Source organism: Nelumbo lutea, chromosome 1 (assembly GCF_056320005.1).
Source record: "Nelumbo lutea isolate HS-2025 chromosome 1, American lotus-T2T, whole genome shotgun sequence".
NCBI classification, from domain to species: Eukaryota; Viridiplantae; Streptophyta; class Magnoliopsida; order Proteales; family Nelumbonaceae; genus Nelumbo; species Nelumbo lutea.
In genome coordinates, this window is record NC_142684.1 from 106,728,824 (window position 1) to 106,742,583 (window position 13,760).

Here is a 13,760-nt window from a genome sequence, read left to right on the forward strand (position 1 = left end):
ATGGAATAAATAATCTATCAAATCCATATTTGTATAAAAACATGACTTTTGATCTCAATAAATTTATATAAAATATATTAATAATAGAATAATTATTTTATTACTTAAAATTTATAAATCTGCACATAATAAGTATCTTAAAATTTTTTATATACTTTTATAAATTATAAACTATTATTTTAATTTAAATAAAATAACATATTTATTATTTACAAAAATAAAAATATTATTTACAAAATATTCAAGAATATAATATTAAATTGATCTATCAAATCCAATAACCTATATTTATATCAGAAAATGGTTTTTATTTCAGAAAAGTTATAGAATAAAAATATTAATAATGGAATAATTATTTTAATAATTAAAAATTATGAATTTGCATATAATTATTTTAACTTTAAATTTAATATTATTAATTTATTTATGAAATTTGTATGTATTTTCCTAACATATCCACATTTTTCATTTGTATCTATGTTTCCAAAGTGTATTGATATTCGTATCTGTATTCGAATTTCCGATACAACACCCAATACCAATACTTTAATCTTTGCCCTTGAGGGAGGGGGTGTTACAATGTTTTCAAAACTGGATGGACCGGAAAAATTGGGAACCAGTTCCGTTTAACCCCAAAACTGTTTTTGACAAAAAACTACTGATTTGGTCAGCAAACTGCTAACCCAAGCAGTCTATCAAACCATTTGACCCAAGAACTATTTTAGCCGTTCTTTTGAGTTTTTTAAAATTTAAAAAATTTTTCTATCAGGACAGGCTATCCATTCAAACCGGACGGTCAGACCGTTTGACACGGGAACGGACCCAGAACGGTTCCCCGTCCAGTCGGATTTTAAAAACCTTGGGGTGTCACTTCCCCTAAACGAGGGGCAGAGAAAGGGGTGGTGGTCTTGAGGGGAGTCGTGGTCCCCTATGCCTTAAAATCTCCACCCCTCACCTGCAACTGCCATCTAAAATTCTTCGAATTCGCTTTCTGGAATTATCATTTACTACCCCAAAACATGAGACAACTGAGAGGAAGTATATCTAATATTATTTTATAAATGAACTCTCTGTTAAAATATGAATTGCCGTCTTAGCTCAGTCGGTAGAGCGCATGGCTTTTAACCATGTGGTCGTGGGTTCGAATCCCACAGACGGCGTTTGAGTCTTCTGGCATCTTCATCCCTTTACGATGAATTGGAGTTTCAAATCCCTGCCAAAATTCTCATGTGTGATGCTCTTCTGCTGCTTCTTAAAATCCCTGCGCCAGTACATTGCTAACTGTTTTTCCTTTCTTTTATTTCATGCACAAGCTAGCATATCGATCGGTCTGTGTAAGCCATGCTTTTAGATGGTGGGACTTCATCAGCTGTAATCAACAGCGCCACTGAGTTAGGGGTGCTCACGTCGGATCAACGTCCGTGAGAAAATACCGAAAGACCTTCAGGCGATGGCTGGATTTTGGATTAGGGATGTCTCATTTACCTTCACTCTTACTTTAATTAGTTTGCAAGCTTCACCCTTTTGCTTTTTTAACTGTTTTCGTTTTTATTCATTTCTCTCGCTTCTTTGCATGGGTTGGTTTGCCGGTGGAGTTGTTTGGATTCTGATCATTTGTATTCCTCTTTGAACGGCCCTTGCGTGATATGGGTATCAAGCTAGGGCAATAAAACAAAAAAAAAAAAAAAAGAAAAAAAAGAAAAGAAAAGAATTCGCCAGCTTAACAATATTGTTTTATCTAATTAAGATCTGTTCAGTTGTGGCTAGGACCTCTGCCCTAGCCTCCTCAATGGTTGAAACTACAATTCTCAACATCTTGCTGATAGTAAGAACGTAACTGCAGTTCGGCCAAGATGCATGCATGGTGGAACCTCTTTGTTCTAGTACTTCTACTGCTCCCTAGCTTAATTGAGCTGATCAGGGAGGAAGAAGAAGAAGTCGAGGTCTGGCCTCCGTACGTGGTTTGCCTCAAATTCTCTCAAGAAAGTTCTTCAATACAAAGGTGGTGCTTGGGCTGCTGTGCAGTTCCAAAACAACATATATATTCCTCCCTGCAAGTACTCAACTTCAAAAAGCACTTCATCTTCCCTCTCGACTGGTCAGGGTGACGATGAAGGCTGTCTTGGCGAGGTGGGGTCTGTCCATAAGACAGATTCCGTTTTGCCGCTCAGAAGACTATTTGCTCTTATGTTTATTGGATCAGGACTGGAAGTAGTATTTTATACGATCGAAATACTGAAACTGAAGCTGGTATTAATGATGATAGCGCATGCACTGAAAGGAAAGACCGATCCTTCCATTTATCACTCGAACCCCCCATTCTTATTTCTTACTACCGATGAATGTATGCCATGCGCATGGGAGTACTGTTAGAGTGGGGACGATACAAGCCAGCTGATTATATAAGTACGCAATTCATGCATGCATGCGCATGCGAGTACTTTCGCAAAAGTATTTTTTATAAATTTACTTTTATAAAAATAGTTTTATAAAAGTGTTTTCATTTAAAAATACTTTTATTAAAGTGTTTTTATATAAAAATGTTTTCGTAAAAGCGTTTTTATGTAAAAGTATTTTCGTAAAAGTACTTTTGCAAAAGTAAACATCTATAACAACAGTTTTGTAGGTAGAATTTTCTCAAAGAATGAAAATAAGCAAGATGGGGCATGATTATTTTTGTTCAAATGCTATTCAATTTTTGTGATGTGGGGCTAATTTTTCATTCTAAAATGAATGTAGCCTATTCCAAAAATTTTATAATCAAACACTCTAATATTATTAATTCTTGCCCATTCTTGCATAGAATGAGCAAGAATTAAAAGATTGAGGCGCAGAAAAATGAACAAACATAGCTTTAAATTCTGAACTCGGGAAGGGATTAAAGTTTCCAGTGGGGCAGAGTTTAGAGTGCTATTATTTCACTCTGGATTTCCTACTCACTCTCTATGGGTAGAGATGTGTGGCTCCAATTCACAGCTGGTAGAGAGTGGGTAGGAAAAGCGAGTAGGAAATATGGGCTCCTATTATTTAGTCTAACATTGCTGACAAGGCAATCTTTAAAGCTTTCAAAATTGGTTACTTTGATTACCAAAGGGAGCAGTGGAGTGGGAGATAGAAGAAGTTATTAAAAGGCTGCAAGAACTAATATACAACGCTAATTGCATGCATGAAGCAACTCCGGATCTCCTGTTCACGAGAACTCTGCCCATGTCTACCCACAACATGCCAGATTAAGTACTGCCCATGAGAACCCTGCCCTCATTTCCAGTATAAGTATAGAGTTCCAGAGGAAATTAAGCCAAGAAGTTACTAATGAGGAAATCTTTAATACTCTACTCTCCATGAAGAATTTGAAAGCTCGGATGGGTTAAATGTTCTTTTCTTTAAGAAATTCTGGAATATTATTGGAGATTCTGTTTGTTTGACTATCAAAGCTTTGTTTGACTCGGGGAAACTGGATCGAAATGTAAATATAACATTCATCTCTCTTATTCCTAAAACCGAAAACCCTATGGGAGTACAACTATAGACCCATCAGTTTCTGATCCTCTCTCTCTCTCTGGAGAAGCCTTGAGAACATATTTCTGATCTGATTCAAGAAACAATGGAAGTCCACTCTGACTCAGAGAAATCAAAAGTCGAGCTTTTACCTCAGTCCCCAAGAAAGTTGAAGACCCCTACTGTGGATGATATGGGCTTTTACCAGACAAAGACGATAGTGGATTCCTCTCGAAAACCAGATCGGTTATCCACTTTGAAGGAACTTAAACAATCCAAATCTATACTTGACAAAAGATTGAAGAAAAAATGTTTTGATACTCTGCTGGTGGTAGATCCAACACGAACTTCGTGTAGTCTCTCTGATGATGAAAGGCAAGCCAGGGGTGGTTTTTGGACATAGGTCACAACAAAGAAGAAGAGAAATAGGAAAATATACCCTACAGATGGTCCGAGGCCCTTCACTAGGTCACAAGCTGATCCAGGTAAGAAAATCTCAACCAGTTCCTCATGAACGGAGTTTTCTAAAATATTAGAGGGATTAACAGTCCCTCCTTAATTCATAGATTGAAGAAAATTACACTACAAGAAAAATGACCTAACCCGGTGGTTTAGAGCCGGCGGTCCTTGTGACCGCCACTATAGGGATGTTTGAGGTGGCAATAGTGTATATTAATACCTTCGGTAGATTTTATAATTAAACCGGAAATAAACCAGTCTAAATTCCGGTTCCATAGACCAAATGCAGGGAGGCAAAAATTTCTTTCTCCCGCGCGAAGGCTCCTATTCGACAAGGCAGAAGTCTTTCCAGCATAGAACCTTGCAGAGGAAGAGGAATTTTGAAGAAGAGAGAAAGGTTCACGAGCAAGATAAATTGCAGAAAGGTTTACGATCAAACGGTTGACTCTTCGCATCTTCTCCAAGCCAAGGGTTTCTGCTCGTTTCAAAAGAGAGTGAAAGAGCTAAGAGGGAGCCGCACGGTTGAGAGAAAGAGCCAAGGCTTTCTGCTCGTTTCAAAAGAGAGGGTTTCTGCTCGTTTCAAAATCTCCGCTCAGGATGTTGAGGAGAACATCTGCACATTTGTGAAGAAGGGTTTGGATTCAGATTCAGAGTTTGAGGAGCCGAATGCAGATGCAGTACAGTCCACTCCCAACTCCCAAGTCCCACCAGAAGGAAGCCACTAGCGAGAGGAAAATAAATAGAGTGACCGAAGCTGTGAATTGATCATAGATGGGAGTTCCTAGCCTTGGCCGACGGCGAAGCATTCACAGTGAGTCCTTAGCTCTTTCCGTAGAATTCTATGATATCTCCTCTTTCTCGATGAAATTCTTATATAGGCGTTTGATTATTTCTTGATAATCCTATTACGTCGTTGGCTCTTCAATTCGAATCAAATAACCGTTTTCTCCTGTTATTTCCCCAAAGTGTTATTGTAAATAGTTTATAGAATTGAACGTTAAAGCACCAACTGTAGCTTCTCGTTGACTTTGGTGTTTCCACTTCCTCAGATTTTAACCCCTTGCATCTACTCATCTGCTTGTTTAAATGGTCGTACGTAGTTTGGTTCATACTACCATTCTTTGTTCAATTATGTCCAAATAACTATGCCAGTATTTTTTTGAGGTTCTGTTTACCTATTATCGATGTTTTGTTCCCGGTTTAATTATGTAAGTCCTTGGTCTTAGTTGGATGTTGCATTGTTGATTGACTTGATTTTCTCTTATGTCACTGTTATTCCATCTGAATTTTGAATAATAATATCTAATGCCATCTTTGCATTTTGTAGATTGTGAGCAAGATCTAATTCTTATTGAATTAGAATAACTTCTTTTCTCTTTTGCTATTGTTATCCCATATTCCCATCTTAATCAGATTGGTTAGAAAGAAATGATGATAATAAATGGTATTGATATTTGGGTGATCATAGAATAAACTATCGTTGTTTTGAGGTACATAATTTTCAAGAAAGATCGAAAGAATCCATGGTTAGCATATTGCAAATGTCGATTGATGTTTTCATTTCATTTCTTTTCCTTTTTTTTTGAAATCTTACTGGACCGTAGAAAACGATTTCCACTTATTTGAATTCATATCCTAGGAGAGTGATATTCTGTATCTGTCATCTAGTAATTCCCCTACACAGAAATGGAGAAGGAACAAGAACTAGAGTGGCTTGAAGCACAGAAGATTGTCGTAAGTGAAGACGTCATAGCAGCAGCTGGAATTTCTAGCAACTGTTGATAGGAACCGATGTCTCTATGATGGTCCTGTTCTGTACTATGCTATTTACAAGTATGTAGATTAACAAGTTGTTTTATCAATACTTTTTGATTCATGGTTTTCATTTGGCATGTATCTTGGTACATCATGGACTTAATTTCCTTTTCTTTTCTTTGTGATGTTTTCAAATTGTCAGGTGTTGGTAATAGGGATGGCAATTTTCCTGTCCCCGTCGAATACCCGGCTTCCCTGATTCAATGGGGTCAGAGATGGAGATTGCCTTGGCAGGGACGCGGATTGATAGTGATACCCGACCGGGTATGAGGAGTGAATTCACTGCCCCACCCCAAGGGGATCGGGAATGGAGAGTCATTTTTATCCCCAACAGGGATTGGGGTTGGGGGACATGGAGTATGGTCCCCGTCCCGTTGCCATTCCTAGTTGGTGACAACCACCTTTGACCTTTGAAGATACGCAGTTTGTATGTGTCCTATTTTGAAGTGTTAGGGACAAGTGGAAAAGGCCATTGCCCAATGTTGGTCCCAACTTTCAGCATTTTTAGCTTGTACATGGCTGGTCATAGATTGGAGCTCTGTTTTCAGGGTTGTTAGTCTGAGATTTTACCCTCACATTAAGCAATAGCCCCTACTTAAAGAAAACTATATAAGTTAAATACTGGTTTATAAGATCTACTATGGGAAGATGATGCAATCATGTTATAAGGAATATCAACTGGGCCTTAAAATGTGTCTTAAGCAATTTATAATGATGATGATTACAGTAATTACTAGCTATTTGTTGATTGGAGAAGCAGACAAGGTTTTATCCCTGTTACATAGTTGGACTTGGGCAGTACCATTCATGAAACCCTATAATTGCACCCTGCCTACAAATGTGAAAGAAAAGGAAAGAAAGTTCTTCAGTAGATGCAGACCTCAACTGTTGAACCTTCAATATAAATATTGGTTATTCTCAATCTCCACGGTTGATTACTATTTTGACTTCATTCTAGGAAGATAGATTATGTGAATACTGCAATTGCATGTTTGACCCCTATGACTGAATTCTGATGTGTAAAATTTCAGCTACAAGGCTTGCTGGCTTCCCTTGCTTGCAAAACAAGATGAGCCTTGGATTTCAGAAGGCCCTTTGGTTGTGCCTCTTGAATGTGAATGGATCTGGCACTGTCATAGGCTCAACCCGGTATATCTTTGCAAGATAACTTTTCCTTTTAAAATTTGTGTATAATAAAATTTTCAAATCTGGCTTCATTGGTTTTGTTACTCAGGTCCAGTACAAAGCAGACTGTGAGGAATTTTGTGGGAGGATCCTTGACAATCGTAATGTTGTGTCGACCATTCAAGGTGCTTCCACAAAGAAAACTAAAGAAATTTGGAACAGACTGTATCCTGAAGAGCCATACAAGCTTGACTTGGGCATCTCTTTATCAAAAAATATTGATGAAAAGTTTTCAGAGGCTCTTAGATGCACAAAATATGATTTGATTTCAGCTGTTAAAAGGCAGAGCCCTTTCTTTTACCAGGTAATTATGAGGATTTCATGCCTGTTTATTGCACATGCTGATGGACATATTGTATAGTTAATTTATTATCTTACAGTACTGAAGATTTAAAACAGTTTTATGGAATTCTTTGTTAGACTTTACCAAGTTCACATATTTCCTTTGCATTTATTTCTGTGGTAGGCTACATGAGCATGGAGAGAACTTTCTTATGAAGTGCAATTCTAAAAGAGCTCATTCGTATTCTGCAAGAGGGAATGTATGCGATTCTATCATATTCTGACACTAACTTTTGCATGTTTGCCACTAAATTAATAAATCTAATTGATTACCGTTGTTGATAAAAAGTGAAATATGGATTTTTTTCCATCAAGTCCGTCTTTAGATTATAATGGAAATGAAAATTGAAGATAGAAAAGTATTCTTGAATCCAATACCTTTCATGTTCTGTTGTTCAGATCTGAAAAGGGGAAGCAGAATATGTGAAGTAGTGGATGTTGTGCTGCATTTTTTGTCAGTTCATTACATAATAGAATGAATTGGAGGTAGATGTCTTTACATTATTCGTAGAACCATGGAATCCATTCCACTATTTGACTTCTGCACCTCAATCCAAACACAATCATAGTTATTCAAAGACCTATACATGATTGTCATACCATGGCAAGAACTTCAATCTTAGTCCAATTTTCTAGCCTGATATCTTGTCCACTTATGTCCAAACATATCCAGGCATCACAGACTTTGATGACTATGAGGTAACCTTTAAGTGAAGTTTGAAGGATAAATATGTGAAAGGAAAATGTTGGGTTTAAAATGTGAATTCAAACAATTTGAAAGAAGAAAATAAATCATATGGGCTATGGGAGCTAGGGTTTCTTAGAAAAAGGAAGAAAGTGGCATAACTTTGTTCTCTTTTTCAAATGGTTTGTACCTACATGCATGGAGGGTGGGGTTCCAACTGATTCAGTTTATAAGGTCCCTGGTTGGTTGTAGCAGAGACTTGGGATCCTGCCACCTTCAATGTGGTCGGGGGCTTATGAGGTTTGGGGGATGGGATATCCTCCCTGTTGTGTAGCCCCATTGAATGCAACCGACTAATTAGATTGTTCAAATTTTGTATTTGTTTTGTAGTTTGACTTGGATACCTTTTCTAATTAGATTTCAGCAACTATTTTTCTGAATTAAGAGCAGTAGGGCAATGCATAGTAGTCATGAATCGCTAGTTGTGTGTCAAAGAAATATATGATACTGTCCCCTCCACAGAAACAGTAAAGAAAAAAGAGAAAATAAATTTCCCATAGAAATGACTTAAGAAACCTTTAAAATTTATGGCATTTAGTAATTTGTAGCAAGTAGGAAATGTATCCAGATGGTGAGACTCATTCTTTGCATATATCACATGATTCACATCTTTTTGCTTGGGTTATATGTAATCTTCTTCCTGGCATTACCATTTTTTCTAGCACACCCCTGGGTCAGAGAAGGGGGAGGTGCCTCAGAGATCCCTGTGGATATATCAGTGCTATCTAATATGCGGCAATTTGTGAAGTACAGTCGGTTGAAGCAGTTTGCACTAAGGGTAAGAAGTGATTTTCTTGGTTTGAAACTTGGAGTCCATTGTCTCAAGGGCCAAATATCTTCACCATGACTTGCACTTAAAGAGCTCAATTATTCTTATGTCTGCATTTATTTCATCTTGCAGGCCTTGGCTAGAACACTTGATGAAGAGGAGCTTGCTTATCTTAAAGATCAATTTGATGCAATTGATGTGGACAAAAATGGTTCTATTATCTTGAAGAAATGAGACAGGCATGCTTTCTTTCGTATTCTAGAAACTTGATTAGCAGGAATTGAGCTCCTTTTGTTTGTCATAACGTTGCCTGTTTGTATGCAGGCCCTTGCAAAAGATCTTCCTTGGAGACTGAAGGAGCCACGTGTTGTTGAGATTCAAGTGGTAAGCTAAAGAGAAGCATTGGCTAGCCAACAATATATTGGGATTAGCATTTTGCATTCAGGTCTACTTCGAAGATATCAACACTTGTGTTCTTCTTAGTTTTAACTCCCCCCCGTCCCCCCCTTCAAATGCTTATTTGATTTTGTTCCCTTTCATTTCAGGTTCTCCAACACTTGTCTTGCTGCACATGGACATGACTATTCACACCCATTAAGTGCCTTAACACTCAATATCAACACAACTTAAGAGAGTTTGAGCTTGCAAGCCGTATATTCACTTCCTACATGGAAACCTCCTCTTCTATGATTACATGGAAAATGGACATTGTATTGTTGAGAATTTTATTTTTTTAACCTTTTCTATTTGAACAATTGGGCATTTTATTTGAACAATTTATTTTAGACATTATAATAATTAATGGTGAAATTAATAAATTTTGTTTTGAATTGCATTGTTCTACATGTTTAAGTTTTATGTATAATTGTTATGGAATTTGCATTAAGAAATTGCATGTACAAAAGGTATATAAAAAAAGAAAAATAGGATCTAAGCCGACGATCATAAAGATCCAAAACCGCCGCCTAAAATGTGGGAAGAATGTTTGGTGTACCCAAAGGCGGCGGTCATAAAAATCTAAGGCGACGGTTCCGAATGCCATCTAAGAGGGGCATGGGCTTGAGTGGTGAAGTCTAAGGTGGTGGTCCAGATTGCCGCTTTTAACATATCTAAGCTGGCGGTCCTGATAAACTGCCTCTTTAGAGATTCTCAAACCATTTTTGGACCGGCCACCAAAGGCGTCGGTCTTTCTTATCTAAGCCGACGGTCCTGACCTAAGGCGGCACCCGCTTAGATGGTGGACGGATAAGGCAGTGGTCCAAAGGCCTAAGCCGGCGGTCTCTGGTCCGCCGGCTTCGACTGTTTATTTTTGTAGTGTTATTCAGCATCATCTTGTTGATTTAGTAGGGGGATACATTTACAAAATTGGATGAAAAATGATGCTAACAAAATCTGGTTGTTTTGGCATGATAATTTCTATATTGATTGTGTGGATAACTCTGAACAAATGTTAACTGTTTGTGTGAGAATGTCTGGTACAAATTCTTTTATGTCATTTGTCGTCTATAATTTATGTGAAGTGTGATGGGCATGAATGTAGACCTCTTTGGGAAAGAATTAAAAACGTGGGACAATATTTGAATGAACCTTGGCTGTTAGCAGGTGATTTCAACTCTATTATCTCCAGAAGATTGGTTGCAGGGATCCTACTCTGGGTGCTATGCATGACTTTGATGACATAGGGGATGTTTGGTTCCGTTGGCGTTTATTGAAAAAATGCCACCACATCAACATCACATAGGCGTTGACGTTTATTGCAGATGAAGCAAAATGAAACAATTGTTTGGTTTCAATGCTTATTAAATAAATGGTAGAAAGGCTTCGCTTTCTCCCTATTTTCTCTGACTTCTCTTTGTTTTCTCTTTTCTCCTAACATTCAGCAATATCTCTGTTACACTGCTTTCTTTGTTTCCTTAATTCCCAAGTGCTCAACTTCGGAATAATTTTCAGATTTCCACCCCATTATTCTTGGTAATCATTGTTATAAAATAATTGCCAAAATTTGTACTAAATGGCTCTCGGGTATTTTGGATAAGTTGGCTTCTCTAGAACAAGGTGCCTCTATTAAAGGGAAGAATACTGTGGATAATATAACTATTGTTCAGGAACTTGTGGCTGATACTGATGGAAAAGTGCAGGGAGGAAATGTGGTTTTAAAATTGGACACAACAAAGGCTTATGATCGATTAAACTGGTTTTCCCGTCAAAATGGGTGCTTCTTAGATTTGTTGTTAGTGCAAAATGGGTGGAGCTCATCATTTAAACAGTTCAAAACTGTTGGTTTTCGACAATATGGAATGGAGTGGTGATTGGTTTCTTTAAATCTACTAGAGGGGTGCGGCAAGGAGATCCTCTCTCCCCTTACCTCTTCCTGTTGGCTGAGGAAGTTCAGATTCAAGCTGTGATTAGATGTGGGAATTAATGAAATGATAGAGAACTGCTATGTTTCCTCTCGAGGCTGCCCTTTGGTCACTCATTGTTTGTACACAGACGACACCATAGTCTTCACCAAGGAAAAGAAAGGGCTCTGGAGAGAGGAATGGAGGTGCTTCACATATATGAAAAGTGCTATGGTCAGCTTATAAACAAAAGGAAGAGCTGCTTCTTCACATTAGCAAAAGCTTCACTAGCCTAGATTCAGATAATTAATAGAGAGAATTACAGGTTTTACTTGTAACAAACTCCTTTCCACATACTTGGGAGTCCCAATTAGTAAGGGAAGACTGAAGTCCACTTAATTTGAGGAATTAACCTCAAAGATTTATACGGAGACGACAGGATGGAAAAGTAGGCTTCTCTCCGCTAGAGGTAAAATGATTCTTATCCGACATGTGCTCTCCAGGATTCCTATTCATATGTTAATTGCTATAGTAGCCACACCAATGGGAGTACTGGGGTGTATAGAGAAGATTTTTTTCGGAGTTTCTTTGGTTGGATCGGATGGGAAGCAAGACAAATGACATATATGGGTTAAATGGCAGAATCTGTCTTACCCATTCAAGGAAGGAGGGTTACAGGTTCAAAATTAAGTTAGTTGATATCCACCATTCCCTCACGCTTAAGGATTTGTGGAGAACGTTATTTCAGCAGTCTCTATGGGCTTCGTTCTTTAAAGCCAAATATCTAAAACATCAACACTTCTACATTTCTTCTTACCCCCTATGAGCAACTTGGACCTGGAAAATTAATTTTGGGTTCATTGAAGAAGTGGTGAAAGGTTCTAAGTGGCTACTTATAGGCACTGGATATGTTAATCTTTGGTTAGATAAGTGGCTAGATATGGGACCTTTGATTGATATGGTTTCCAGAATGGACAAAATAGATACTCAGGTTCAAGTTCAAAATGTTCTAGATGAGAATGAAGACTGGCAATTACAAAATCTCGGCCTGAATGACGAAATGATTAATTTAACTAGAGGCTCTAGGATTCGATTATCCAACAGACAAAGACAAATTGATCTAGATAGCTAGCAATGATGGTGTTCACTACCAAGTCAACTTGGAATTTGATCTGAAATAGATAGGGAGAGGTCGCCTGGGGGGAGGCCATTTAGAGCCATATGATACCCTTGAAGATTAGCTTCTTTACTCGGTGGCTGATGAAAGCAAAAGTCACTAAGTCAGGGTTGACCTTGACATTCAGACTCTAGGGATCTTCATGGTGTCGAAATGCTGCTATTGAAAAATTCTCAAATTGAGGATATGGATCACTTATTTGTTTGAAGTTGCTTGGCGAAGAAAAATTTGGTCTCATTTTAGGTGGATATCAGCATGCATCTAGAAATGCACATAATCAATTAATTGGCTAGAACTTTGAAGTCTTTATCCTGTTTGATTCCTTGGGAAATCTGGAAAGAGCGATGGCGGAGGCGGATGGAAGGGAAATTTACATGTTCCCAATAGGTGATTTGGAAAATAAAACGTTGGGTTTAGGAAATTGCAGACCTGGGTAAGGAAACCTCTTTCCTTTCCCCAATATAGAGGCTGTCCCTAAATGGTTTGGGTATTAAAATTCCACCATTGAAGTGCTCTAGATTAAATGTGCTATTACATCCAACCAGCCCCAATGGGTTTCTTTAGAGCGGATCTTCATTCTTCAAGAGTAAATCCAGGTTCGAGTGGAGGGGAGGAATAATTCAAGATGGTAGGAACAACTTTGTAGTGGCTTTTCAAAACTGGTATGGAACAATGCGAAGCTTAAATGCTGAGGTGAAAGCTATGCTTGAAGGAGTTGAAATAGCTAGATCCATGGGAATTAAAATCAGTGGATTGAAATGGATTAAAAAATCTAACATGATGTGCTCATTAAGTGTTGTACAACACCTTGGCAGCTATGGTATTGGATGGGCATCATGGAGAACTACCAGGTAGATATGGATTTACAATTTGTACATATTTACAGAGAAGTGAATCAAATCGTAGATAATCTTTCCAAGAGGGGCAACAGTTCAACTAGCAATCTGATTTATAACTCCGTCGAGGATCTTCCAGTTGACACTCAAAGACTTCTATAACATGATGGTCGTGGTATTCCCTTTTTGTGGTTTAGTTAGGGTTTGTTTTGGCTTATTTTGGAGATAATCTAATCTTATGTGTATTTAATGTTTATAATACTAATAATCTCTATGTAAATAGATTTTCTCGAGGGGTAAGGCTTTTTACGTCCCCCCTCCTAGGTTTCTATTCTTTGAGTACATTAATAAAATATTCCGGTGGCCTCCCCCACCAGGAGTAAAGTTTGAGGATTAAAAAAAGTGTGAACAACATCTCTAACAACTAGAAAGGCTATTTTCAATGTAGAACGACCAACAACTTCATTTGAAGCTTCCCGATTTTTTACTTTTTCAGTCTTTTCAGGCACTTGATACCGACTCTTTTGGGTTATGTAGTTTCTTGCGATGAAAAAGAGAGAGAGAGAGAGAGAGAGGTACAGATGATAGAAAGGAA

The 13,760-nt window shown here is 37.8% G+C and overlaps 1 protein-coding gene and 1 non-coding gene across 5 annotated transcripts; both read left to right on the forward strand.

Moving 5' to 3' along the window:
- Positions 1–1,087: 1,087 nt before the first annotated feature.
- On the forward strand, positions 1,088–1,160 carry TRNAK-UUU (transfer RNA lysine (anticodon UUU)). The gene has a single exon. It is a non-coding gene; the product is annotated as a tRNA-Lys (tRNA).
- Positions 1,161–4,241: 3,081 nt separating this feature from the next.
- On the forward strand, positions 4,242–9,655 carry LOC148876636 (glycine-rich domain-containing protein 1-like). 4 transcript variants are annotated; one of them, XR_016101397.1, is made up of 9 exons: positions 4,242–4,768; positions 5,626–5,790; positions 6,804–6,921; positions 7,007–7,261; positions 7,424–7,499; positions 8,707–8,822; positions 8,946–9,052; positions 9,138–9,258; positions 9,359–9,655. XR_016101397.1 is itself a non-coding variant. In XM_088952417.1 (8 exons), exons 1-4 carry the CDS (start codon positions 6,421–6,423, stop codon positions 7,430–7,432), a joined length of 645 nt encoding a protein of 214 aa, XP_088808543.1. In that variant the 5' UTR covers positions 6,290–6,420; the 3' UTR covers positions 7,433–7,499; positions 8,707–8,822; positions 8,946–9,052; positions 9,138–9,258; positions 9,359–9,655. The 4 variants fall into 4 exon arrangements, 3 of the variants coding, with proteins under 3 accessions (XP_088808543.1, XP_088808528.1, XP_088808535.1); XM_088952417.1 differs by lacking the exons at positions 4,242–4,768; positions 5,626–5,790 and adding an exon at positions 6,290–6,683; XM_088952402.1 differs by lacking the exons at positions 4,242–4,768; positions 5,626–5,790; positions 7,424–7,499 and adding an exon at positions 6,290–6,683.
- The last annotated feature ends 4,105 nt before the right edge of the window (positions 9,656–13,760 follow it).